Source organism: Tamandua tetradactyla, chromosome 16, assembly GCF_023851605.1.
Source record: "Tamandua tetradactyla isolate mTamTet1 chromosome 16, mTamTet1.pri, whole genome shotgun sequence".
Lineage (NCBI taxonomy): Eukaryota > Metazoa > Chordata > Mammalia > Pilosa > Myrmecophagidae > Tamandua > Tamandua tetradactyla.
This window is the reverse complement of record NC_135342.1, coordinates 1951550-1978154: the sequence shown is the minus strand read 5'-3', so window position 1 is coordinate 1978154 and position 26605 is coordinate 1951550. Positions and strand designations below refer to the sequence as shown.

Here is a 26605-nt window from a genome sequence, read left to right as displayed (position 1 = left end):
GGGAAAGTTTCTTATGTGTATATATATTCCTCTGTAGAGAGAATACAGATGCCCAATAAACACATGGAAAGATGTTCATGTCATCAGCCACCAGAGAAATACAAATCAAAAGTACAATAAGAAATTATTTCACACCTACTAGGATGGCTATAATTAAAAAGACAGATAACAAGTGTTGGGAAGAATGTGAAGAAATTTCAGATGAGAATGTAAAACAATGCAGTCTCTTTGGGAAACAGTCTGGAAAATCCTCAAAATATTCAATATAGAGTTATATGGCAATAAAAATAATTGAATCACTGATGCATGCTGTAATGTAAATTAACCTTTAAAATGTTATGCCAAGTGAAAGATGCCATTCACAAAGGACCACATATATGATTCCATTGATATGAAATGTTTAGAGTAGGCAAATCTACACAGACATCAAGTAGATTAGTAGCAGTCTAGGGCTGGGGGTAGAGATGGGGTTTCAAAGTGTGCTGGTAAAGGGAATGGGATTTCATTTCGAGGTAATGAAAATGTCCTCAAATCTCAAATTGATTGTGGTGCTTGATGCACAGTTCTGTGATATACTAAAATACATTGAACTGTATTACTTTAAAGTAGTGAATTGTTTGGTATGTGAATTACATCGCACAAAAACTTATTAAAGTGTCCTTTCTCCAGCTGCCCAGAAGCCACTCTGTTATAACCCCAAGGCAGTTTTGTGTTTGGGGTATCATTCCTGAGATTGTCTTTGAAAGATAAGCTATATACATTATTTTTGATGTTTACATTAAATTATGGAAGTTACCATAATTTATGTCACCTCAATCTTGTTTATTCACATTGCATCCAACTGTTCGCTATTAGGAAGGTTGCTAATGAATATAGCGCACATATCTTTTTGCAATACTCCAAATATTTCTCAGGAATAACTTTCTAGAAATGTATTCAATGAGGACCAACATTGACTCATGCTAGGGACATTAACACTCATGGTTAATTTACCCTGTTAAGATAGTAGAGCAGAGTGATTAACTTGGCCTCCAGATTCAAAGACCTGAATTCAAATCTCTGCACTTTCCAGTGGATTGACCTTGGGCACATGGATTTCCTTCCCTTCAAATAAGGATAAACAAACAGTAGCACCGTTGGGTGCTTACAGTATTTCAACAAATTTTGGGAGATTTTCAAAGGTCATGGTTCATTTAATATTAACAGTTTTTACCCCAAAATGTTATAAATATTAATTGTTAAAGTGTTAATCTACATATATCCAACAATTTTGGTAGAAACTCATTCAGCTTTGCAGTGGTGCCAAAATTGAGAGAAACATAACTTCATATATTTAAAACACCATGACGTGTATAATAATGAGGCACCATTAATATTTTATAACTTACTATGCCAGTACCATGCTAAGTCTTTAAATAGATTATTTAGTTCTCAAAAAAATTTTGTATGTGCTACATACTAGAATTATCACTTCTTTTTGCAATGGAAGAAATTGAGCTTGGAAGGGCTAAGTTATTTGCCCACTATTGTTACTGGACAAAGGTGATCTATTCTTTTGTCCAATGCTCTCAGTGACGAATTCCTGAGACACGGGGGTTTCAGAGAGAGTTTATTACTAGGTGCGTAGTAGAAGAGCAGCTGGCCTTTCAGCCCAAAATCTGTCTCCTCACACTGCAGTAAATCTGTTAGTGTCATTAGAAAGAAAGATGGGCAGTGTTTAAGATAATGGGCACTGTGGTCCCAGATGATATAGAGATGATCTAATAATTGAGCATGCACAGATTGGTTACATGCTTAGTCACCGAACGTATGTAAGAAAATGGTGGAATGAGGTATAGATGACTTGTAAGATGAAGTCTAAGCTACTGCACATGTCAATCAGGCCCATTTTGGTTGGCTCCAGATCCAGTCTGTTATCAAGATAACTTTGGATTTGGGGTGGGTTAGTTCTGGACAAAACCCTTTATTAATAAACAATAGGGACTGTCCTCAGTGATTCCAAGACTCTAAAGTTGAAAAACTGGTTAACTGGGTACAAATGAAGGTTAGTCACAAGGTTTTTACAATTACAGGGCAGAAGACAAAGGCCTTATGATCATTATCAGAGCTCAAAGCAGCTGGATTACAGTTAAGAGATTTCAGGGATTTCCTACTTTCTACTCCAATATACCAGGAGTAGAAAAAGGAAGAATCTATACACTGATTCAGAATAAAAAATATCCCTTAAATCTTGATTTCTCGGTTACAAGACTGCAGATGGAAGTTGATGGAGCCCAGGTATAAATCCAGGCAGTGGGTCCCCTAAGTCTACCCTTTGTCTCCTTTCAGGGAGGGAGCATTACTTTTAAATATCTGATATTTGGGTTCATGAGTGAATTGATTCCTTCGTTCTCACTGGCGACACAAAGCCTTTCTTTTCTCTTCAAATTTCTGCACCCAAGAAGGCAACGAAGCTTCTTGACACGCTTTAGGAAAAAGGAAACTCTGGACCAGACGTCCCAGAGCCTTTTGACATTTCCGGATCCGGGGGAAAAGCTCCTGCGTCGCGGGGCTCTTGGGCCTCACGGGAAATGTAGTCCCTCCCGCGCTCGTGCCCCGCCCGCCCCGCAGAGGCGCTTCCCACCTCCAGGGCGGTGAGCCGTAGGCTTGGCGAGGCAAAGGGTAGCCTTCCTGGACGCAACCCCCCCCCTGCCTCCACCCCAGCCTCCTCTCCGGGACCGCCACCCATATACTGACTCGTGACGAGCCCAATCAGGGCTGTGTGGGATCCGGTCCTGGGAGAGAGAAACAGACTAAAGGCTTTGGGAGGCCGGTCTAAATTGAGGGGTTTCTAAATGTACCTGTGGAACTGTGGAGGTGTGCACGCACTTGGGAGATGCAGGCACCTTGCCCACCCCCTCTTCCAAACCCTGTACCTTCAAGATGAAGACAACTGGAGTTTAATTTTCATTTTTAACTCCTTGTTTAGAAATAATTATAGACTCACAAGAAGTTGCAGGAAGAGTATTGAGAAGTCTTATAAACCCAACATCCGTCTTCCCCGGATAGTGACCTCACACATAAACTACAGTACATTTCAAAACCAGGAAATTGGCATTGGCATAATACCACGGTACAGTCCTCAATTAGGAGTTCATCAGTTTTTGCATGTGCCAGTTTTAATTTTGTGTTTTTTTTGTGTGTGATTTCAAGGCATTTCATCACATGCACAGATTCATATAACCACCACCAAAATGAAGATCCAGAACTGTGCTGTCACAATAAATTCCCCCCGTTACTCGTTTACAGGCACACCTTCTCCCCCCTTCCCTAACTCCTGACAACCACAAATCTGTTTTCTAGCTCTATGATGTTGTCATTTTGAGTATGTTAGGTAAATGAAATCATACATTATGTAACCTTTAGAGATTAGGATTTCTCACTTAGAATAATGCAGGGAAAATCCATCTGAGTTGTGAAAATTATTTTTGTCACTGAATGCCAATTCCATTTCATGAATTTACCATATTTTATTTCACTCACTGAAGGACTTAATTTTTTCCTTTTAACATAATTATGCCATAATTGGTTTATTTAATAAATTCCAGTTTTATTGATTGAGTTTTCCTCTAGTATGAAAATTGGCTCTGTTGTAAATACCTATGCTTACTTTTAGGTGTACTGAGAGGTCTGGTGAACTTTAAAGCAAGCAAATCCTACACAAATTCTATTTTTTTAAAAAAGTACCATACTTCTAAAAATACTTCATTAGGGATGCAATTATAAAATTATTGTGGAAGAAGTACAACTCACTAGAGAATACTGATGAACCAAGGGGAATCTGCCCTATTCTTTGACTGAAATTGGTCTCATATAGGCACACCAGGTGATTGTTGGGCTGTTCACAAACATTCCATTGTCTTCTTTGCAAAGACTGACAGGATTATTTTTCTCTATCACCTTTGAGGTTAAGCTTGGCCATGTGACTTGTTTTGGCCAAGGAAATGTGAGCAGAGCTGCTTGTTCCGCTTCTAGGCAGAAGCTTAAAAAGCCAATGCATCATATTTCTCATGTTCCTTTCCTCCTGCAGTAGTAATCCTGAAACCAGTGTTTACAGGAAGCCCTTCCCTGACTGACTGAGAGTTAGCGCCTCCCTGCTGACTGGCGTTGGACATGCATGTTACATGTTGCATGTGAAGCCATTGAGATTGGGTTTGTTTGTTACACAGTAATATCCCCAGCATATCCTGAGTGATATGATGATCAAAAATATTACCACATCCAGTGGACTTGTCTGACGTGGGCATGGGGTGGATGGCAGTACTGTTCTCTGAGAAAGACTAACAGTGATATGAGGAGGAGTGTAAGGCAGGGAACGGTTAACTCAGTTTTAGGGATGTTGGGTTTGAGAGGCCGATGTCCAATACGTCAGGCGTCATCAGCACAGTAATGATTAAAGAAATCATGGCAACAGATAAGATTGCTGAAGGAGCTCAAGCAAAATGCAAAGAGCAGATGACTGAGGACCCAGCCCTACAGATCCTGACATGTAAGGGAAGGGTGGAGAAAAAAACAACCACTTTATTGTAGATACATGTTTTTCTTCCACATCTTAACATCCCAAAATTTCACACAGATTTCATCATAGACAGGCCCTGAACAAAACGCACAACTCTAGAATTCTTTTCCAGGAAACAGTGGTTTGACAGACCAGAAAAGCAGTGAACACTATCCAAGGCAATGGAGAGTTTATCTGTTGTACCAGAAATGTCCCAATAGAATTTTATAGATAGCTGGCATTTAATTGTAAACATAAGCAAAAGTCCACTTTCACCCATATTTTTTTTCATTTTTAAATAGTTGTATTTGCACATGATACAGTCTAATCTAAGTAAAATATCAATGGTTCCTGGTATAATCACATAGCCATGTCTTTGCCACCACAATCTATATGAGGATATTTCCTTTCTTCCACAAAGGATCCCCTATGACTACCCCATTCTCCCTGCTTATTGACATTTGTTTTGGCATATTGCCTATGTTACATTCAGTAGAAGCATGTTACAGTGTTACTGTTAATGATAGACCCTAGCTTGCATTGATTGTATTTTTCCAGTGTTGGAAAAATACAACTTGCAGTGTTGACATTCATTTGTTCTCCCTCATGCAGAAACATTGTTATATTTCTACATTTAATCAGCATCATTATCCACTCTAGGCATTCCTAAATTATACAGTCTCAGTCTTTATTCTCTGTCTTTCCTTCTGGTTTCATACATGCCTCCAGCCCTTCTCCCTCAATCGTACTCACATTCAACTTCATTCAGTGTAGTTGGATTGCTGTGCTGCCATCAGATAGTATTGTGCTATCCATTTCTGAACCTTTACAATCAGGCCTCTTGCACATTCTGTATTCCTTCAGCACCAAATGCCCAATCTCTACCCCCTTTCTATCTCCTGATAACCTGTGTTCTGTACTTTATCAAAGTTAATGTTAGTTCATAGCAGTGAGACCATACAGTATTTGTCGTTTTGTTTCTGGCTAATTTCACTCAGCAAAATGTCCTCAAGCTTCATCCATGTTGTTATATGCTTCATGATTTTATTCTCTTACAGCTGTGTAATATTCCATTGTATGTATATACCACAGTTTGTTTAGCCACCTGTCCGTTGACAGACATTTGGGCTGTTTCCATTTCTTAGCAATTGTGAATAATGCTGCTATAAACATCGGTGTACAAATGTCAGTTTGTGTCCTGGCCTTCTGTTTCTCTGAATATATACCTAGTAATGAGATTGTTGTATCATATGGCAATTTGATACTTAGCTTCCTGAGGAACCACCAAACTGCCTACCAGAGCAGTTGCACCATTCTACCTTCCCACTAAAAGTGAATGTGTGCATATTTCTCCACATCCTCTCCAGCACTTGCCATTTTCTGTTTGTTTTATATATATATAATGTGAGATGATATCTCATTGTGGGTTTCCCTAATAGCCAGTGAAGTTGAGCATCTTTTCATATCCCTTTTATTCATTTGTATTTCCTCTCAAGAAAAGTATCTGTTCATGTCCTTTGCCTGTTTTTAGTTGTGTTGTTTGTCTTTTTGTTGTTGCATTGTAGAATCTCTTTATATATTTTGGCTATTAAATCTTTATCTGATGTGTGGTTTCCAAATATTGTCTCCCATTGCACAGGCCTTTTTACTTCCCCAACAAAGTTCTTTGATGCACAATAGTGTTTAATTTTGAGGAGATCTCACTTAGCTATTTCTTTTTTCATTGCTTATGCTTTAGATATAAAGTCCAGGAAACCACCTTCTGTCACAAGATTTAAAAGTTATTGCCCTATATTTTCTTCTAAAAATTTTGTAGTCTTAGCTCTAATGTTTAGGTCTTTGATTCATTTTGAGTTAATTTTTTGTATAGGGTGAGAGATATGGGTTGTCTTTCATTCTTTGAATATGTATATCCACTTCTCCAAACACATTGATTGAAAAGACTGCTCTGTCCCAGATGGGTTGGCTTGACTGTCTTATCAAAAATCAATCATTCATATATGAGAGGGTCTATTTCTGAACACTCAATATGATTCCATTGGTCAGTATATCTATTTGTATGCCTTACCATGCTGTTTTGACCACTGTGGCTTTGTAATATGCTTTAAAGTCAGGTAGCATGAGACTTCCCACTTCATTTTTCTTAAGATATTTTTAGCTAGTCAGGGCACACTGCCCTTCCAAATAAATTTAGTTATTGGCTTTTCTATTTCTGCAAAGTAAGTTGTTTAGATTTTAATTGGTATTGCATTGAATCTACAAACCAGTTTGGGTGGAATTGACATCTTAACTATATTTAGTCTTCGAATCAATGAGAACAGTATGCCCTTACATTTACTTAGGTCTTCCATGATTTCTTTTAGCAATTTCTAGTAGTTTTCTGTGTATAGGTATTTTGTGTCCTTAGTTAAATTTATCCCTAAATATTTTATTTTTTTGATTGCTATTGTAAATGGATTTTTTTTCTTGATTTCCTCTTCAGATTGCTCATTACAAGTGTAAAGAAGCGCTACTGATTTTTGGGTACTGATCTTTACCCTGCCACTTTGCTGTACTGATTTATTAGCTCTAGTAGCTTTGCTGTAGATTTTTCAGAATTTTTGACAAATAGTATCATATCATCTGCAAACAGTGAGCGTTTTACTTCTTCTTTCCAATTTGGATGCCTTTTATTTCTTTTTCTTCTCTAATTGCTTTGGCTAGAACTTACAGCACAATGTTGACTAACAATGGTGACATTGGGTATCTGTGTCTTTTTCATAATCATAGAGGGAAAACTTTCAGTCTTTCCCCATTGAGTATGATGTTAGCTGTGGGTTTTTCATATATTCCCTTTGTCATGTTGAGGGAGTTCCCTTTTTTTTTTTTTTTTTTTTTTTAAAGACAGAGAGAAGGAAGGAAGGATAGAAGGAAGGAAGGAAGGAAGAAAGGGAAACATTTTTAAACATTTTCTTGTTTTATTGTATTCTGTTTCTCCGTTTTTGTTACATGGGCTGGGGCCGGGAATCGAACCGAGGTCCTCCGGCATAGCAGGCAAGCACTTTGCCCGCTGAGCCACCGCGGCCCGCCCTGAGGGAGTTCCCTTTTATTCCTATATCCTTTAAAGTGTTTTCATCAAGAAAATATGTTAAATTTTGTAAAATGCCTTTTCTGCATCAATCAAAATGATCGTATGTTTTTTCTGCTTTGATTTGTTGATATGGTGTATTATATTCATTGATTTTCTTGTGGTTGAATCATCCTTGCACACCTGGAATAGATCCCACTTGGTCATGCTGTATAATTATTTATTATGTTGCTGGATTTGATTTGCACATATTTTGCTGAGGACTTTTGCATCTGTATTCATTAAAGAGAATTTTCTCTTCTTGTAGTATCTTTGTCTGGCTTTGGTATTAGGGTGACATTGGCTTCATAGATTGAATTAGATAAATTCCCCTCCTCTTCAGATGTTTTTGAAGAGTTTGAGCAGGATTGGTACTACTTCTTTTTTGAATGCTTGGTGAAATTCACATGTGAAGCCATCCTGGATTTTTCTTTTGTGGGAGCTTCTTGATGATTGACTCAATCTTTTTACTTGTGCTTGGTTTGTTGAGGTTGTCTATCTCTTCTTAAGTCAGTTTTGTTTTTTCATGCTTTTCTAGGAAGTTGTCCATTTCATCTATGTTGTCCAGTTTATAATCATGTAGTTCCTCATAATATCTTCTCATTACCTCCTTTATTTCTGCAGGGTCACTGGTTATGTCTGCTCTTCCATTTCTGATTTCATTTATTTGCATCCTCTCTCCTCTCTTCTCTCTCCCTCTCTTCTTCTTCTTCTCTCTCTCTCTCTCTCTCTCTCTCTCTCTCTCTCTCTCTCTCTCTCTCTCTCTCTCTCTCGACAGCCTACCTGTCAATTGATTTTATTGATTTTCTCAGACAACCAACTTCTGGTTTTGTTGATATTCTCTATTCTTTTCATATTCTCAATTTCACTTATTTCTGCTCTAGTCTTCATTATTTCTTTCCTTCTTTTGGCTTTGGGTTTAGTGTGCTGTTCTTTTTCTAGTTTTGCCTGGTGAACAATTAATTCCTTGAATTTTGCGCTTTCTTCTTTTTTAATATAGGCACTTAGGACAATAAATTTCCCTCTCAGTGCTGCGTTTGCTGCATCCCATAAGTTTTGATATGTTGTATTCTCATTTTCATTCATCTCCAGATATTCACTGATTTCTCTTGTAATTTCTTCCTTGACCCACTGGTTGTTAAAGAGTGTGTTGTTTAGACTTCAGTTATTTGTGACTATTCCAGCCCTCTGCCTGCTATTGATTTCCAGCTTCATTCCATTATGATCTGAGAAAGTGTTTTGAATAATTTCAGTCTTTAAATTTATTGAGAATTGTTTGGTGACTCAGCATATGGTCTATCCTTGGAATGATCCATGAGCATTTGGGAAAAATTTGCATCTTGCTGTTATGGGGTGTAATGTTCTGTAAATGTCTGTGAACTCTAGTTCATTTATTTTATTATTCAAAATATGTTTCCTTATTCACCCTCTATCTAGATGTTCTATCCATTGACGAGAGCAGGTAAATTGAAGCCTCCAGCTGTTATTGTAGAGCTCTCTACTTCTCCTTTCAGTGTTGTCAGTGTTTGCCTCATCTATTTGGGGCACTCTCACTCGGTGAATAAATATTTATGGTAGTTATGTCTTCTTGTTGAAGTGTTCCTTTTATTTTTTTTTTTAACATGGGCAGGTACCGGGAATCAAACCTGGGTCCTCTGGCATAGCAGGCAAGCATTCTTGCCTGCTGAGCCACCATGGCCCACCCTGTTCCTTTTGTTAATACATAGTATCCTTCCCTGTCTCTTTTAATTGTTTCACATTTGAAGGATATTAATACAGCTACCCCTGAGCTTTTGCTGTTGTTTGTGTGAAATATCTTTTTCAACCTATCACTTTCAATCTGTTTTTGTTGTTGGGTCTAAAGAGAGTCTCTTGTAGATAACATATGGATAGGTCCTGTTTTTTAATCCATTCTGCCAGTCTGTGTCTTTTGATTGGGGTATTTAATCCATTAGCCTTCAATGTTATTACTGTAAATGCAGTTCTTTCTTCTACCATTTTGTCTTTTGGATTTTATATGTCATATATATATATTTTTTCTATTTTTACCTTTACTGATAGTTTCACTTCTACACTCTTCTCCAGACCTCTCTGCGTTTAGTAGTTCTTGTAGAGCCAGTCTATTAGTCATAACTCTCAATGACTGTTTGTCTGAAAATATTTTAAACTCCCCCTTTTGTTTTTTGGCATGGGAAGGTTCCAGGAAATGAACCCATTCCCTTTGTTTTTGAAGGACAGAATTATTGGTTGGCAGTTTTTCTCTTTCAGAATCTTAAATATATTTTACCACTGCATTCTCACCTCCATGGTTTCTGCTGCCTCCCTTTTCTTGGCAGATACACCTTTAGGGAATTATCTCCCCCACATCTTAATATATGATCAAGTTTAATCACCCAACAAATGATTAATTAATTTGTCTCTCACCCTATCTTAAATCAGCCTTTGCCTGGGTCCTGCTGGCTATTGAGAATGCCTGGAGCTTGCTCTAATGAACTACTTGGAATAGTTTAACATAAAATAAATAATAAATGATATCCCTTTACAGAGTTAGTCCTGGCCCCCAAGGTTCCAGTACTCTGAGTTCAGCTGACTTAGAAATCCTTCACCTATTTTATTCTACTTCATTTTTTTTCTGTCAGCCTCACTTCCTCTCTATCAGGATTAAAACCACAATTGGAGCTTGGCTGAGCTACCTCCTCTTACTGCCGGTATACACTACTTAAAGATGGGCCCTTCAGGGAATTATCCCTATTCACCTAACTAGTTAGTTTGTCTCTCAGACATGCTTTAATTCGCCCTTGCTGAGAATGCCTGCAGTTTGATCTAGTGAGCAGTTAAGGAAAAAAAAAAAGTGGGACCCCAGGGTTTGCCCATCAAGAGCTGGAGTTGGCATATGGCTCTATGTTCCCCCAGGCTCCACCCTCTTTTCTATGTAAAGTGGTAAGAACAATGTCCTCGGTTGGAATGGAGAGGAGGGGGCAGTGGAGGGGAGCATTGCTTAATGGGTGCAGAGTTTATATGATGAAAAGGTTGGGGTAATGGACCTTGGCTATGATAGCTCAATATAATCAACGTAATTAATACCACAATTATATACTTGAAGATCATTAAATGGGAAATTTAAAAATTATTTTTATTGAGAAATAGCCACACATTACAGTCCAACCATAATACACAATCAGTGGCTCACAATATCATCACATTGTTGTGTATTCTTCATTATGATAATTTTCAGAACATTTGTATCACTCCAGAAAAAGAAATAAAAAGAAAAAAAATAATTCATACATCCCATACCCCTTACCCCTCTTTCTCATTAATGCACAGTAAAAATGGGAAAATTTGAGTTGCATATGCGTTACTAAAATAAAAAGTTAAATGTTTAGAAAAAAGATAGTGGATGAATGAATGAACAATGAAAGACCCTTAGCATTTGGAAAAATAAGTGAGGTCAATCCCTAAATCTCAGTAATCCAATCAATCAGTAAGTAGATAAGCTGAAATCAAAGTGGGGGGGGGACAGAATCTCCCTATTGGGCATTAAAAAATGGGGATGTGTGATATAATACGAGTTTTATAAAAGAGTAAGAATAAAAATAGGATGGTTAAGGATGAAATGTAATGCAAAAAGTTTCAAGGAAATATATACTCTTGGAATGTCTTATCATTTTTATCTTTGTAAAGGCAGCAGTGTTTGAAATCATTTAATACTCACAATAATTAGTCCAATTATCCAGATGATAAAATTTTACAGAGGTCACCCTGGGCACCCTTAGAGTCCCACCCACTCTCACCCCACCCTCAAAACAAGAAAATCATGCCCTCTGGCGTTTCCTCTTTATCTTTTGAAATCGGAAGCCCAATCAAGGCAGCTGAATCAGATCCACAATTAAGTCCCCAGTTCATTAACTTTCCCCAAACAAAATAAAGCCCACCTGCCCTAAACCAGCCTCTAAAGATGGACATACCCTGGTGTGATCAATAGGAACAAAGCTAATTCTTTTATGTCTATACAAATCCCTTGTCGGCTCTCAAACCCTGAAACTACTTTAGCTCTGGCTTCCTTTGCTGCAGCAAAACTTTGGTGCCCCAAGTAAAATGCCACAGTCGGCAAACTGGACTCTGATTTGTCTTTCATAATCTCAGGAGTTTTACTGTCACATTCAGAGGAGATTTGGCCATTTCAAAAAGTCCTAGGCAGCTTCTCACAGGTTGTCGGTGGAGTCTCAACAAAGCAGCCACCCCCAGACGCAGTTCCGTGCCTGGCCTAGAAAAGATGGGGACCTTTACAGGAACCATGAACCTGGACCTCTCTCTTAAGCGACTTTGTGAGATGAGTGTAAGATCAGGGTTAAGCAATTGGGTTATAAAATTCTAGGAAGAACAGTTTAAACCCAGGAGCCTTGTTTCCAGGGCAGATGGAGTCCAGAGCCGTCCCTCCAAGGGGCTCAGAACTGAAGTTGCCCACTTCCAGTGGTGCTGGTGCTGGAAGTGGGACAGAAGTCAAGGACGTGGAGGACCTGAGAGTGGGTCTGGGAGAACGTGCCGACAGGTAAGAAGGGGAGAGTCAGGTGGAGTGACACCTCAGTTGGAGTCACCGGGGGTGGGATGAGGGGGTCCTGGGTGTCCCCCAGACATGACCCCCATTCCAGCTGAGGCCCTCGTTCTTTGCCAGACCACTGTATGCGGGGGCACTGCCATCAGGGTTGGTGCTCCTCCCTGACCCTAAAGTTCATTTCCGGACAAGGGAGGGAGGCCCATTTGCACCCCAGACTCCCCATGTCACTTACGTCCCCTCCTCTTCCTCTCCAGCCACGCCCCCTCCTCTCATTGGCTCCTGGGCCTTAGCGAAGGCTCCACCTCCATTCCCCATTGGGCACTCACTGCCGGCGCCTCGAGGTTTCCGCCAATAGGAGTCGGGCAGGAAGCCTTGGCCCGGCGCTCAGCTGGGGTGGTTCGGCGGCTGCGCAGAGTTTGCTCGGGTCCGGGGAGCAGCGGCGCCCCCAGCGAGTGGGCCAGCACCCCCAGTCCGTCTCTGCCCAGCCGGCCTCGGAAGGACCCGAGCCTGCAGTCTGCCTGCCCTCTGCCCAGGGCCCCCTGAAGACCCCCCTCCGCAGGGCGGGGATGGCGTCGGTTGGCGCTTGGCCCGCGGGTGACAGGTACCAGAGCCGGGCTCACGACTGGCCGCCGGCCGCAGGGTCAGTTGGCGGGGGTGCGGCTCCGTGTGTGGACATCTCTTCCCCCCCCCTCCCCCTCAGTTTCCCCTCCCCCTCTCCCCTCTCCCCCTTCCCCTCCTCCTCCCCCAGCGCGGCAAACCCGTGAGTCCGTGGGCGGCGCAACTGGAGGGTTGAAGAAGGGCACGCTGGGGGAGGGGAGAGCTGACCCTTAGAATTAGACCATTGTCCTGGCCTCGGCCAAGCCCTTGAGAATGGAAAGAGTCAAAGGGCAAGCAGAGTAAAAGGGGAAGGGGAGCCCTTGGGATCCCCAATTGGCCCTCCACCCACCTTGAGAACTAAGCCGCTTGTCTTCCCTTTTATCAGGCCGCGCTTAACGATTGATGACTTTGAAATTGGGCGTCCACTGGGTAAGGGGAAATTTGGCAATGTTTACCTGGCTCGACTCAAGGAAAGCCACTTCATCGTGGCCCTGAAGATCCTCTTCAAGTCCCAGATAGAGAAGGAAGAACTGGAGCATCAGCTGCGCAGGGAGATTGAAATCCAGGCCCATCTCCAGTAAGGACTGTCCCCAGATGAGATGCCGGAGACCTTCTTCACTCTTGTTTTCCTGTTTCCTCTTCATCTCTGAAGTCTGAACCCAGCCTTTCCCCAAACACTACCCCCAAACTTCCGGTTCGAAGACTCTTCTCAGCAGTTCATTCATACCACAAAATTTCCACCCAGTGCCCAAAAACCTAGTCTTTGTGCCTGCTCCGGGTTCTCCCCCACCCACCCCCAGATTGGGCTGTTAACTTTTCTGGTCCCAGCACAGTTTGCCAAGTGTGGCCAGTCACTTGTAAAAGCCTCCTGTACTGTGCCTCAGGGAGAAAAACTGACCTTTTCTCCATCCCTTCTCTAGTCACCCCAACATCCTGCGCCTGTACAACTACTTCCATGACACACGCCGGGTGTATCTGATTCTGGAGTATGCTCCAAGAGGCGAGCTTTACAAGGAGTTACAGAAGAGCCACACGTTAGATGAACAGCGTACAGCCACGGTCAGGTGGGGTGCTGGGGGCTCTGGGGTCCGAGAGTTTATTGTGTGCAGGTGGCTAGGATGAATGCCCTGATTGCTTTATGTTTTTTCACACAGATAATGGAGGAGTTGGCGGATGCCCTGACCTACTGCCATGAAAAGAAGGTGATTCACAGAGACATTAAGCCAGAGAACCTGCTGCTGGGGCTCAGGGGTGAGGTGAAGATTGCAGACTTTGGCTGGTCTGTGCACACTCCCTCTCTGAGGTAGGTCGTGGTGGTGGGGTGGGGCTTGGAGGCCAGCTGGGAATAATCCAGTTTAACTCATTCCACATGCAGGACCAAGGGCATACCTGAATTTATATTTGAATACTGCCCTTTTAAAATATATATATTTAATAGTTTAATATCCTTTCATCAACAGTAACACATCTGTGGGTCCACAGTAGTGGGGATAAGGGGTATGGGAGTATTTGGGTTTTATTTTTTTATTTTTTTTCTGTTCTGAAGTAATAAAAATGTTCTAAAATCGATCATGGGGAAGTATGCACAACTATTTGATGACACTGTGAGCCAGTGATTATATACTTTGGATGGTTTCTGTGGTGTGTGAATGTATCTCAATAAAATTGAAAAATATATATATGTTTAATTTATATTTATAGACTTAAAAGTGTGACTCAAACCTTTTATTTTCATTTCTGATATATTGTAATATATAACTTAAGTCATAAGTTTCCACATAAATAAACTAAGAATTATTTTTTCACAATTCCCAGAGTATCATATTGTTTACATAAGCCATGACGTAGTTAGTTGAGCCCATCTCAATGTATCATCAGTTTCAAATCTTTCTTGATGCTGAAAAGAATATTCTTGTGCAAACATCCTGGATTGTGAGCTAAATAATTTTATAAGTAATCGAAAATAGGGAATATGTAGGCCCAAGTACTTACCTTCTTTGTAATCTTGATCCATATTAAAAATTGCCCTAAACACCTATTTCGGGGGGAAGTCTGTCCAGAACTTCCTAGCATCTGCCATTTCATTCTAGCTGGGAGAGGAGGCTTTCCCTCAGTCTGGGTATGTGCCCAAAATGCTTCCTTCTCTGCCATCTCTAGGAGAAAGACAATGTGTGGGACTCTTGATTACCTGCCCCCAGAAATGATCGAGGGGCGAACATACAATGAGAAGGTGGATCTGTGGTGCATTGGGGTGCTCTGTTACGAACTGCTGACGGGAAGTCCACCCTTCGAGAGTCCCTCACACAGTGAGACCTACAGACGCATTCTCAAGGTGGATGGTCACACACTGGGCATTCCTGGGGGGAGCCAGTTGTTGGTGGTTGCTGGGCCTGGGGGGATCGGGGCACATGTAGGTTGTCTAAGAATCCCACGCAATCCCTTTGAATGGACTTTAGCATTAGGGAGAACATTGACTAAAGAAATTAACCAGACTTCTTTTTCTTTATTTCCTGGCCTTGTTAGGTGGACGTGAGGTTTCCGCCTTCACTGCCTTCTGGGGCCCGGGACCTGATCTCCAAGTTACTCAGATACCAGCCCTCCGAGCGGCTGCCTCTGGCCCAGATCCTCACACACCCCTGGGTCCAGGCCCACTCCCGCAGGGTGCTGCCCCCCTCTGCTCAGTTGGCTTCCTGAGCCCTGTCTGCTCCTTTGCATTTGTTTAGGGAGTTCTCCTGGGCTCTGCCTCCGTGTCTTTTGTTTCTTTGCTTTTAATATGCAAGATGCTAATTAATAAAGGTAGAAACACTTTGTACCAGGTGTTATATTTTGTGTGAGTTTCTGACTGGGTAGAATCTTTATTTGGGGGGGGGTGGACTTTTTCAGATGAATGGCCCAAGATTTGCCCCTCCTGGACACCAGGGATGGAGACTCTATTACTCCCGTATCCTTCTTGCTGTAGGTAAATGCAGTTATTCTTGCTGTGTCTTTCGTGTTTAGTTCATGTGTTTTCAGTTTGCTGAGAAATATTTTATTGACCTGGTTAAATTTCTCTGCATAACTTTGGGAATTCAGCTCTCTCCCAGTTAGCAAACTCAGTACAAAAACAAAATACCCAACAGGAAACTGACTCTTCCTTTTATTGGCTCAGATAAGACTTTAGTTGAAGGATCTCACCTCTTTAGAAAGCCTCTTCCTAGGATGGGGTTCTGCTACTTCAAATAGTAAGATTTTCTTCCTTTGTTTACACAGGTTGCTCTTTCTCATGAACTTGCAGGTATATTGTGCCAGGAAATATGGACTGAAAGTTTGTTAATCCACACAATGCCTCCTTGTAACCGCCAGCATAGACATGTTACATAACAATAATTTGCAATGTTATGGCCCTCATGATCCGGCACTGTTCCAACAGCCCTGTGTCTATCTGCACAGCTCAACCTATTTGTAACCCATGAGAGTGGGAGCTGGCAAGATCCTCTGGTCTCCTTCCTGTTTTGTAAATGATGTTTTATTGGAGTACAGCCACTGTCATTTGCTTAAGTGTTATCTACGACAACAGCAGACTTGGTACTTGTGACAGGCTGATTTTGTTTGCGCGTGTATAATGTGGGGGAGGCACCAAAAGAGAAACCACACAATTCAAAACTGCAAGCCAATTTGGAGTCTATTAGCCGGCAGACGACTGCCTCAGGAACCCTCAAGAAGGAGGATTCAGAGAGCAGCACTGTGGGGCTTGCAGGGTGGGCTTATAAAGGCTGAAACTGCAAGCTTATTCACAGAAGCAGAGAACTGGCGTTAGTTTCACAGACCCACATCCTGGTTTTGCAGCTGTAAGCAAGCAAGCTTATCTACAGAAACAAAAAGTGCTATTAGCTTTTGCAAAAACATGTATGTGTAATTCCCACATCCTGGCCCCATTACCGGGAATTCTTCATGGGCCTGGGGGGGGATTTTCCACTCGGCTGAGGTCGAGCTCCTGATCCCTTACAATAAGAGAGTGCTGAGAACAGCAGAGTCACGAGTGGAGACCAGGGCCCTGTACTCGCGCAGAGCAAGGCCACCAACTCCGCCTCCCAGCTCGGGTTTCCCGGGTGGTGGGTGACGGCCTGGCACTAGGGCTACCGGGGGTAGGGGTGCTCCAGGTCTGGGCGCACATGGCGCCGGGCAGGCCCCACGGCGAAGGCATGACGCCCAGAAGGCTGTGCGCTGCCCAGGCCCGGAAGTCCCAGGGAGAACCGCTTCCGGCGGGGCGGGGCTTCCGGCTCTGGGGGCTGTTGGTCATTGTGTGCGGGCCGCTGGGCCTTAGCGCCCGGGGCGGGCTGCTTCTCTGGCGGCACTGGTAGAACTGTCCGGCCGGGGATCCGGGACTGCGATCAGGGGCCCGGGCCCACGTCCGCCCGCTGTGTGAGTCGGGAGCGGCCGCCTTGCCGCCGGGCCTCCGCGCTCGGCCCTCCGCGTCCGCAGCCCCCTGACGCGGGCCCGGGCCTGGTGCGCGCTGGGCGCAGGAGCCCGAGGGCCGGCCGGATGCCCGCCCTCCTTCCCCTGGCCAAGGGGCCCCGATGGCGGCGCGGAGGGACCCGGCGCAGGTGAGCGAAGGAGAATGGCTGCTGCTCTGCCGATTGGGCGGGTTCCTGGGGAGGGCGAAAGCCGGGAAAGGCCGTGGATTTCTCCTTGCGGTTGTCATTTGCGTAGGGCGAGTGGAGCCGGCCTCCGTTGATTTATCTCTGTCTTAGAACAGGGCGGGCCTCTGACAGCCCTTACTAAGTGGTTGAAGGCTCTTCCCTCTAGGAGCTCTCAGCATACGTAGAGTAAATCCATTGCCATACCATGTAAACTATGGCCCGTGGTTAATTATATAATTACAGTAATACTGGTTCACCAGTTATAGCAATGGTACCACAGTGTGATATATGGAAACTCTACATTCCCATAGGGTAAAGACTGGGAGACAAGAGAACCTGGCACATGATGCATGATTTTTCTGTAAATCAACACCTATTCTAATAAAAATTGTGTTTTATACATGAGCAGAAAGGAATGAATGCTGTACTCCTTCAGGGGCCCCCATCACACTTACAGATATTCCAGGCTTCCTGTAGGACCTGTCCATCCGGGCAGACCACCTCCCACCTTGTCTCCAGCCATTCCTCCCTGGGTTGCTGCGCTCCGGCCGCAGCAGCATTACTGTGCCAGATTCTCTTGTCTCCCAGTCTGTACCCTCACAGCTCCTCCTGCCTGAGGCCTGAGGCTCTGCACCAGGACCTCTGCAGGTTGCCCATTCACATCCTCCTGGCTCTGCTCAGATGTCATGGGTTTAGACAGGCCTTTACTGGCAGTTCAGCTAAAATGGCGCATTTCCCTTTGCCTGACCTCTGGCTTTTTTGGTTAAGGAATCTGGCAAATTCCAGGATCGTACAGGGTTGAGGTTTTCCAGTATACTGTAAGAGCCAAAAGGAAAAATGACAGCAAAAAAATGGTAATAGCTGGCAACTATCCTTGATGTGAGCTAAAGGGCAGACCTGTGTATCACTTAGTTTAATCCTCATCTCAGGCTTATAGTCTAATGTCACTTTTAAGTGAGAGAAATTCAAGGCTCAGAGAGGTTAAGTTACATGCACAAGGTTACACAGCTTTTATGTGACAGAAACTCACACCCAGTATGTTGGCCACCAGAGTCTGTTTTTACCCTGGCCTGTGCCCACAGAGGGGTGGGAAACTCTAGAGATGACACCTAAAGTGAACTTTGCCAAGTGAGCAGTCTTCCTTCTAGCAGGTGACACTGAGCGTTGGGAGCAACTGGGAGCCAGACTTTCTAGTTGAAGGGAAGTATGTAGTCAGAGCCAAGGTGTTTGATTGTTTATGGAGGCCCAGAGGGCCTGTGCAGTTGCAGTGGTTCCCCTCCGTATCCTGAGACATTTCCTGAGAGGGCGAGACTCTGTGTTTCTTTCCCACCAGTAGAGATGTTGTGGCCTGCTCTAGACCTGCATTCTCCTGGCCTCAGGGATACATGCTGTCAGGACTCAGGAAGTAAAAAGAGGCCGATGTTTCACTGTGGAATCTCCCCAGGAGTCTGCCAGGCCCAGGGCGAGCCCAGCAGACATGGTCCAGGCCCTGCCATCACCCAGGCCTTTGGCCCCTTGGTGGCTTTTCTGTGGGATGTGTGATGATGATGACAGGGCCTTCCTTTGCTCATGTTCACAAAGCAGTTTTCAGGAGAGGTTGAAGTGCATTAACAGCAAAAATTAGTGGAAATGCTTCACAGCCTCATGACTGTGGATTCACTTTGGTCATGGGAAAATGTTGTGGTTACTCTTTGAAACCCTGGACCAGAGGACCTGTGCTCAAATCCTACTTCTGCTCCTAAGATGTGTGACTCCAGGTGAATTGGTGGCACTCCCTTGGCCTCAGGTTGCTGACTGTGGCGTGGAAATAACGATGGTGTGGACCATACAAGCTCTGGAAGAATTCATAAAAATCGTCAAGCACACCGAACACTGAATATTTCTTCTTTAATTCTTACAACTGTTTTGGTCAAATGGAACATACTAGTATGCTGATCCTGAATTCAAGGCTCAATGAGGTCATGGTCACAGAGTAGAAGAGTGTCGCTTTAAAAAGTCTGCATTCAAATCACAGGAATCTGATATTACTGCAGGGGACTTTTAGTTGCTTTAGTTCCCGGGCCATGCAGCTAAAAAAATAAATAAAAAACAAAAAAAGGCACAAGAGGTCTTTGTCACAGGGAAGACACTGAGTGTGGCCCAGTGAGAGCCAGCTGCTGCTGCTCGTACTGTTACTGTGATTCTCACCGTTACCATCATTTCCCCATTCCTCTGACATCCATGACCGTCTGTTCTCTGCATCTCATAGTCCACATGGAATTGTCATTGTCTTGTGCATTTTCCAGTGGCTCCCTGCATTGGAGACTTTTCTCTCCTACTCTGTTGTATTCTGTCTAAAGCCTGTGTTTGCTATTTCCTGAAGCCCAGCTCAGGACTTGGTTATTTGGGCTTGGTCTCTCTGCACCCTTATCAACGATGCACACAGACTACAGACCTATCGAGCAGCTTCAAAGTAAATGCTACTGCCTCTGACTTTCCAGGTCTCTGTGACCTTTAAGGATGTGGCTGTGACTTTCACCCAGGAGGAATGGAGGCAGCTGGACCTGACCCAAAGGACCCTGTACCAGGAGGTGATGCTGGAGAACTGTGGGCTTCTGGTCTCACTGGGTAAGAACCCACAACCCTGCCACCTGGGAGACCCTTGGCCTCCTTTGTTCCACCCTCTCACTCTAGGCCTGGCTGGTCGAAAAGGCCTCTGGGGCCCAACTTCCCTCCTCACCGCAGCTTCACCCATTTCTGTACTCAGTCACCTCTTCTGGTCTGAAATTCCTGTGTCTCATTCAGAGATTTGAAGCAAAGAAATGCTATCCTCTTAGAACAGCTTACAACCAAAGGAGAAGGCTGTGTTGGAAGGAAACAGAGGTGTCTCAAAGAACCCAAGGGCAGGAATTCTAGCTGCACCCCCTGAGGGAGCTGCGAAAACCCATGATTCTGTTCTGGCTTCCAGTTCTGGTGTCCTTGCCTCTTGGGTGTCTGCTTCTGGCACTGTCTCTGCACATGGCTTTTCCTGACTCTCAATGGTTTTGTGCCTGGAAGTAGCCACCCCAGTTCCTGCCCTGAGGCCCCCCGATTCCTTGTCTCCTTCCCTCTGCGTGTTTATATACTTATTCTCTCTTTCACTGCAGCTGGTCTCTGTGGGGACCATGCTAGTCTCCTGTTCCTTCAGGCTAGGGCCTCCATCCTCCATTTGTATGGGAGATAAGTTTAGAGCAATACTTCAGAGCAGTTGGCCATTTTGCCCCCCAGGAAATGTTCAGTGTTGCCTGGTGTCTTGTTGTTGTTGTTATGCCTGGGGTGGTGGTGCCCCTGGCATTTGTGGGCAGAGGCCAGGGATGCTACAGAACTTCCCACAGTGTGTATACCTGTCTCTGCAGCAAACACTATCTGGACCCAAATGTCCATCCTCGCCAAGTTGAGAAACGCTGTTTCAGAGGGTACACAGATAGTTCATAAATTGGCATTGAGGAGCACCCTCAGGAAGCCATTCCTGTTCCTTCTCCTTCCTGCCCCCTTCTTGTTGTGAAAGCCTGCATGTAGTGCTGAGTCTTTAGGACCCCAGAGCTGTTGCTAATTTCTGTTTTGAGAGGAGGGAGCAACTCAGGCTCACAGTCATGTGCTGCCCCATGTGTTCTCTAGCACTTAATAACATTGTGTTGATTTTTTGTACAGCTTCCTGGTACTTTCCATGAAGGCAAGTGACTCCGATTTTCCCATTTGCCAGAGCAAACAAAATTCCCCTTTTAAAGAAATCTAAGAAAAAGAGTAATTGGGTCACTTTTAAGAAAAGCATTTCATTATGGTCACAGCTAAGGTCACCTGAGCACCGACCTCATGTCAGGTGTGTTCCAGGCACTGCTCATACTCCACTCATTTAGTTCTCACAACATCCCTGTCCTCAGCAAGGTAGGAAAATACGGCCAATAAAGAGTCCCTCATAAAGCTTAGTGCATTGAATTTAGACGGTACACCTTTGTTTTCAGATGCTGTGCTCGCATTTTTTGGTAATAAAGTCCTTCCTTTTGTAAAATGTATGAGTGGATAATATTTGATATTTATGTAAATGTCTATATTCGACCAGATCACTGTGCAGGGTTCCCAATTCTTTACTTTTTCATGGTTCATGTAATACTGAAGTCTGGGAATCACCAAGTCTGACCTTCTCTCTGACTACTGTTCCCTGAGGAGTAAATCCTCTGCTCCCTCCCCCCACCCCTCCACTTTCGCAGTCTACTTTGTCCAAGGCTGCTGTCCCCATGGGGCTGTGAGCTGTTTCCTCCTTATTGCAGCACTTGGGAGGCCAGGGCCCAGAGCCAGCCTGCCTGCTGCTCGGTCCCAAGCTGCCCTGGGTGAGTTACTGAAATCCTTTGTGCCTTAATTTCCTTGTTGGTAAAACGGGCAATATAGTGTCTACTTAGCAGGGCTGTAGCAAGGCGAAGTGGATTGATGCATGAAAAGGGCCTGGAGATCTGTGGTTGTGTGCAGTTGGCATTTATGACCTCTGCTCTTTTCACTACTGTTACTGACATTGTTGTCGTGGTTGTGGTCACCACGTGTGGGCTTGGCCTCTTCTGTCCGTTATTGAGGAGCTTTCTGCTTAGACAGCTCAGGTGCCACTGATGATTCTGTCTTGGCTTGGCTTAGAGAAGTCTTCTCAGGGAGACATTTGAGCCAGAGGTGGAGTTAGCTAGCTAGGGCAAGGTGGGGAAGAGAACAGTGTACCAAGTGGAGAGACCGGCATTTGCAGAGGCCCTGAGGTGACGAAGAGTGCGACTCCTGACAGCTGAAAGAAGGTCTCAGTCACCTTTTCCACTTCGCCACCCTAAGCCCAGAGCCAGATGTAGAAGACGTCAGGGAGCGTTTGCTCACTGATGACTGAGGATCCTGGGATGAGTCAGTGTCTGCCAGGTGAGCCTTCTGGGGGTCCTGGTGCCCCTATCACTGGCTTCTTTACAGAGTCCTTGTATCTTTGAGGTCCCCTGCCCACCACTGTCACATTTTTCAGTGTATGTCTGGCTACATCTAATAAAGCCCAACTTATGTGAATTTCAACCTGAAAGAAAGTTATCTCACCTCATAAAAATTCCAGAGGTGGGGCTGGTTCCTGGGTTGGTGGATGACAACCTAGTTTCCTGTTTCTTTGCTTCCTCTCCTTGTTCCAGGTCCTCAAGTGGGCCCCTCTGAGAAGTCGCAGAAAGTTGCACTACAGAGGCAACAGGCCCTCTTCTTCAGCCTTCACAGAATAGACACTTCTCTTCACAAGGAGTGGCTGGCTTAGGCCACCCACCCACCTTAGACTGTATGATCAGGAATGCAATTTACAGCTGGAGAATTTTGAAATCTATTGATGTCCAGGCTTCATTCTTAGATATTTGGTTTCAGTTGCTCATTGGTGGGGACCACATGGTCCTGGGTGGTTTGGATGCACACGGAGGTAGAGACTGAGATGAATTAGAAAACACCTGGAAGTGCAAGTGGAAGGAGTAGATCATTTTCTTCCTCTGTCTGAACATTGTGGGGAGTCTATAGGATAGTCTATAGGATAGTGTCAAAGGAAATAGGTTCTGCTTAAACAGCTAGTATTACTGCCTCTGGTCTTTGGAGCCCAAGGATGGTATTAGTGGTCAGGGTTTCTAGTTACAGATTAGTATTTTGTTTGCTGGGCTTGGAGCAGCTTCTGAGGCTTGTTCCTGTCCTGAAGTCCCTGCTGGATTGAGAACTTTATTTTCTTCTCACCAAAATACCTGTGTTCCTTTCTCCATGAACAGGATGTCCAATTCCCAAACTTAAGGTGATCTACCAGCTGGAGCATGGGCAGGAGCTGTGGACGGTGAAGAAAGACCTCTCCCTAAAGACCTGTTCAGGTAGGTGGCTACTATTTGGACAGGTGAAGGTTTCTGCAGCCTTCACGCTGGAAGTTGAACACTGGCCCTCAGATCCTTAGAGAAGCTTATTATTATCTCTTGAGAGATTTGGGAGCTGTGGAGCCCTTTGATCTATGCTTCCTCCGACCTGTATCACATTCTTCACCTCTCCTGGGAGTGTGTGTGGAATGTGTTAGGTATAACCTATCTCGTGGTTCAAAACTGCTTGAGTTTATAACTTGGGTTTGCTGCTTACCAGTCCTGTGTCCATGGGGAGTTAGTTGCATGATCTCATTATGTTTTTGTACTGTGAGTTAGGCTAAGTTAAAGCTAGCCACAGTATCAGATAAACTCTGAAATGTCAATAGCTAAGCATAGGAAAACCAGTTTTCCCATGCCAAGGTCCCTTTGTCCAAGGAAAATAACAAAAGATTTAGTGACTATCTACTCCATTTACTACACTCAATCTGTGTCTAAAAAATGAGAGTAATAATAGTTTTTACATCTTCTTTGAGGATGTTATGAGATAATGCATGAAACTTCTTAGCACAGTGCCTGATCCATAGAAAGTGGCTCAGTAATAGCCAGCTGTCAGTGTCATTGGTCATAATGAATAATGATAATATCTAACATGGCCTTCTGAACTCTGAGGGAAAAGGGCCTTTCTTTCTGTCCCAGTTACTCTCTCCAACCACCCTTTCCCACCTTCTCCATCAACCCACCCTTCTGATTGTCCTGCACTCATGTCTTCCTGCCCCTTCTGTCTTGTAAAACCCCTTGACATTTGGCCTTCTGTCAGTTCCACTTCTGGGCTGCTTGTAGCATTGGAGCCATCATGTGTGGTGGTTGGTGCCACGTCAGAGGCATGCTCTCTGCCCACTGGCAGTGCCTTCTGCCTGTTAGCCATCCCATGAGTGTCTGCCCAGACACACTTCAAGCTTCAGTCTGTTCTGAAACTTCACCCCTGTCCTCAGTCCCACATCTCCATTTGAATAGCTCAGAGGCACCTCAAACTGAACATGCCAAAGAAGGAATCCATGATCTTGCCGATGCCTCCCCTCTCCCACATTTTGTGAGTGGTCTTGCTGTCCAAGCAGGTTAGAAATCTGGATAAAGAATGAAGTTCTCAGGCATCCTGCAACATGTAGGAGCCTTGAAAATATTAAGCCCAATAGAAAAAGCAAGACATAAAAGGACAAATATTATATAATGTCACTTATAAGAGATGACTAGGAATAGAAAGCAGATTAAAAGTTGCCAGGGAACCCAGAAAAATCCACAGCAAAACTACTAGAACTTAAAAAAAAAAAACACTACTAGAGCTAATAAATGAGTGCAGCAAAGTGGCAGGTTACAAGATCAATACTCAATCTGTAGTGTTTCTATATACTAGTAATGGACAATCTGAGAGAGAAATCAAGAAAAAAATTCCATTTATAATTGCAACCAAGAGAATAAAATATTTAGGAATAAATTTAACTAAAGAGACAAAAGACCTATACAAAGAAAACTATAAGAAATTGCTAAAAGAAATCGCAGAAGACCTAAATAAATGGAAGGGCATACCATGTTCATGGATTGGAAGACTAAATATAGTTAAGATGTCAATTCTATCTAAATTGATTTACAGATTCAGTGCAATACCAATTAAAATCCCCAAAACTTACTTTTCAGAAATAGAAAAACCAATAACCAAATTATCTGGAAAGTCAGGGTGCCCCAAATAGCTAAAAATATCCTGAGAAAGAAAAATGAAATTGGAGGCCTCATACTGCCTTACTTTAAGGCACATTACAAAGATACAGTGTGTCAAAACATCATGGTACTGGCACAGAGATAGATATACTAACCAATGAAATTGAATAGATTGTTCAGATGTAGACCCTCTCATCTATGGAGGATTGATCTTTGATAAGGCAGTCAAGCCAACTCACCTGGGACAGAACAGTGTCTTCAATAAATGATGCCTAGAGAACTGGATATCCATATGCAAAAGAATGAAAGAGGATCCATATCTCACACCCCATACAAAAATTAACTCAAAATGGATCAAAGACCTAAACCTTAGATCTAAGACCATAAAACTGTTAGAAGAAAATGTAGGGAAATACTTATAATAGGAGGCAGTTTCCTAGATATTACACCCAAAGCATGAGCATTGCAGAAATAAATAAATAAATGGGAACTCCTCAAAAGTGAACACTTTTGTGCATCAAAGAACTTCATCAAGAAAGTAAAAAAACAGCCTACACAATGGGAGACAATATTTGGAAACGATATATCAGGCAAAGTTCTAGTATCCAGAATATATAGAGATTGTCACCTCAGCAACAAAAAGACAAACAACCCAATTACAAAATGGGCAAAAGACATGAACAAACACTTCTCAGAAGAGGAAATACAAATGGCCAAAATGCACATGAAAAGGTTCTCAACTTCTCTGGCTATTAGGGAAATGTAAATCAAAACCACAATAAGATATCATCTCACACCCACCAGAATGGCCATTATTAATAAAACAGAAAATGACAAGTGTCGGAGAGGGTGTGGAAAAAAATATGCACTTACCCACAACCACTGTGGAAGGCAGTTTGGCAGCTCCTCAAAGTTAAGTATAGAATTGCCATATGATCTGGCAATACTATTACTAGGTGTATACTCAGAAGACATGAGGGGAAAGACAAAACGTACATTTTTACAACAATGTTTATAGCCGCATTATTTACAATTGCCAAGAGATGGAAGCAGCCCAAATGTCCATCAACAGAAGAGTGACTGAACAAGCTGTGGCATATACATATGATGGAATATTATGCAGCTGTAAGACAGATTAATGTTATGAAGTAAGTAACAACATGGATGAACTTTGAGGACATTATGCTTGGTGAGATTAGCCAGAAACAAAAGGACAAATGCTGTATGGTCTCACTGATATGAATTGTCGTAGTTAGATTCAGTTGTCAACTGGGCCAGGTGAAGGTACCTTGTTCTGTTCCTGTGGACATGAGCCAATGGTATATGAACCTCATCTGTTGCTCATTACATCTGTAGTCGGCTAAGAGGTGTGCCTGCTGTAATGAATGATGTTTGATTTAATTGGCTGTTGCTTAAATGAGAATGTGCAAAGCACAGCCCAAGCAGCTCAGCATACCTCATCTCAGCACTCGCAGCCCAGGCCTTTGGAGATGCAGACAGAAATCACTCCGGGGAAAGTTGTTGGAACCCAGAGGCCTGGAGAGAAGGCCAGCAGAGATCACCCTGTGCCTTCCCACATAAGAAAGAACCTTAGTTGAAAGTTAGCTGCCTTTCCTCTGAAGAATTAATTAA

The 26605-nt window shown here is 43.5% G+C and overlaps 2 protein-coding genes across 3 annotated transcripts in view; both read left to right on the top strand.

Moving 5' to 3' along the window:
* Window positions 1–12650: 12650 nt before the first annotated feature.
* Window positions 12651–15610, top strand: AURKC (aurora kinase C). Of its 2 annotated transcripts, none has more exons than XM_077130668.1 (6): window positions 12651–12802; window positions 13184–13375; window positions 13719–13857; window positions 13953–14101; window positions 14956–15130; window positions 15322–15610. In XM_077130668.1, exons 1-6 carry the CDS (start codon window positions 12768–12770, stop codon window positions 15490–15492), a joined length of 861 nt encoding a protein of 286 aa, XP_076986783.1. In that variant the 5' UTR covers window positions 12651–12767; the 3' UTR covers window positions 15493–15610. The 2 variants fall into 2 exon arrangements, with proteins under 2 accessions (XP_076986783.1, XP_076986782.1); XM_077130667.1 differs by having other exon boundaries at window positions 12651–12841.
* Window positions 15611–17319: 1709 nt separating this feature from the next.
* The window catches only part of LOC143658552 (uncharacterized), a 29559-nt gene continuing 20273 nt past the window's right edge, over window positions 17320–26605 (top strand). Inside the window, 3 exon segments of the mRNA XM_077130634.1 lie at window positions 17320–17381; window positions 19898–20024; window positions 23183–23278. Coding sequence (XP_076986749.1) covers window positions 17355–17381; window positions 19898–20024; window positions 23183–23278 — 250 coding nt within the window. The 5' untranslated portion in view covers window positions 17320–17354.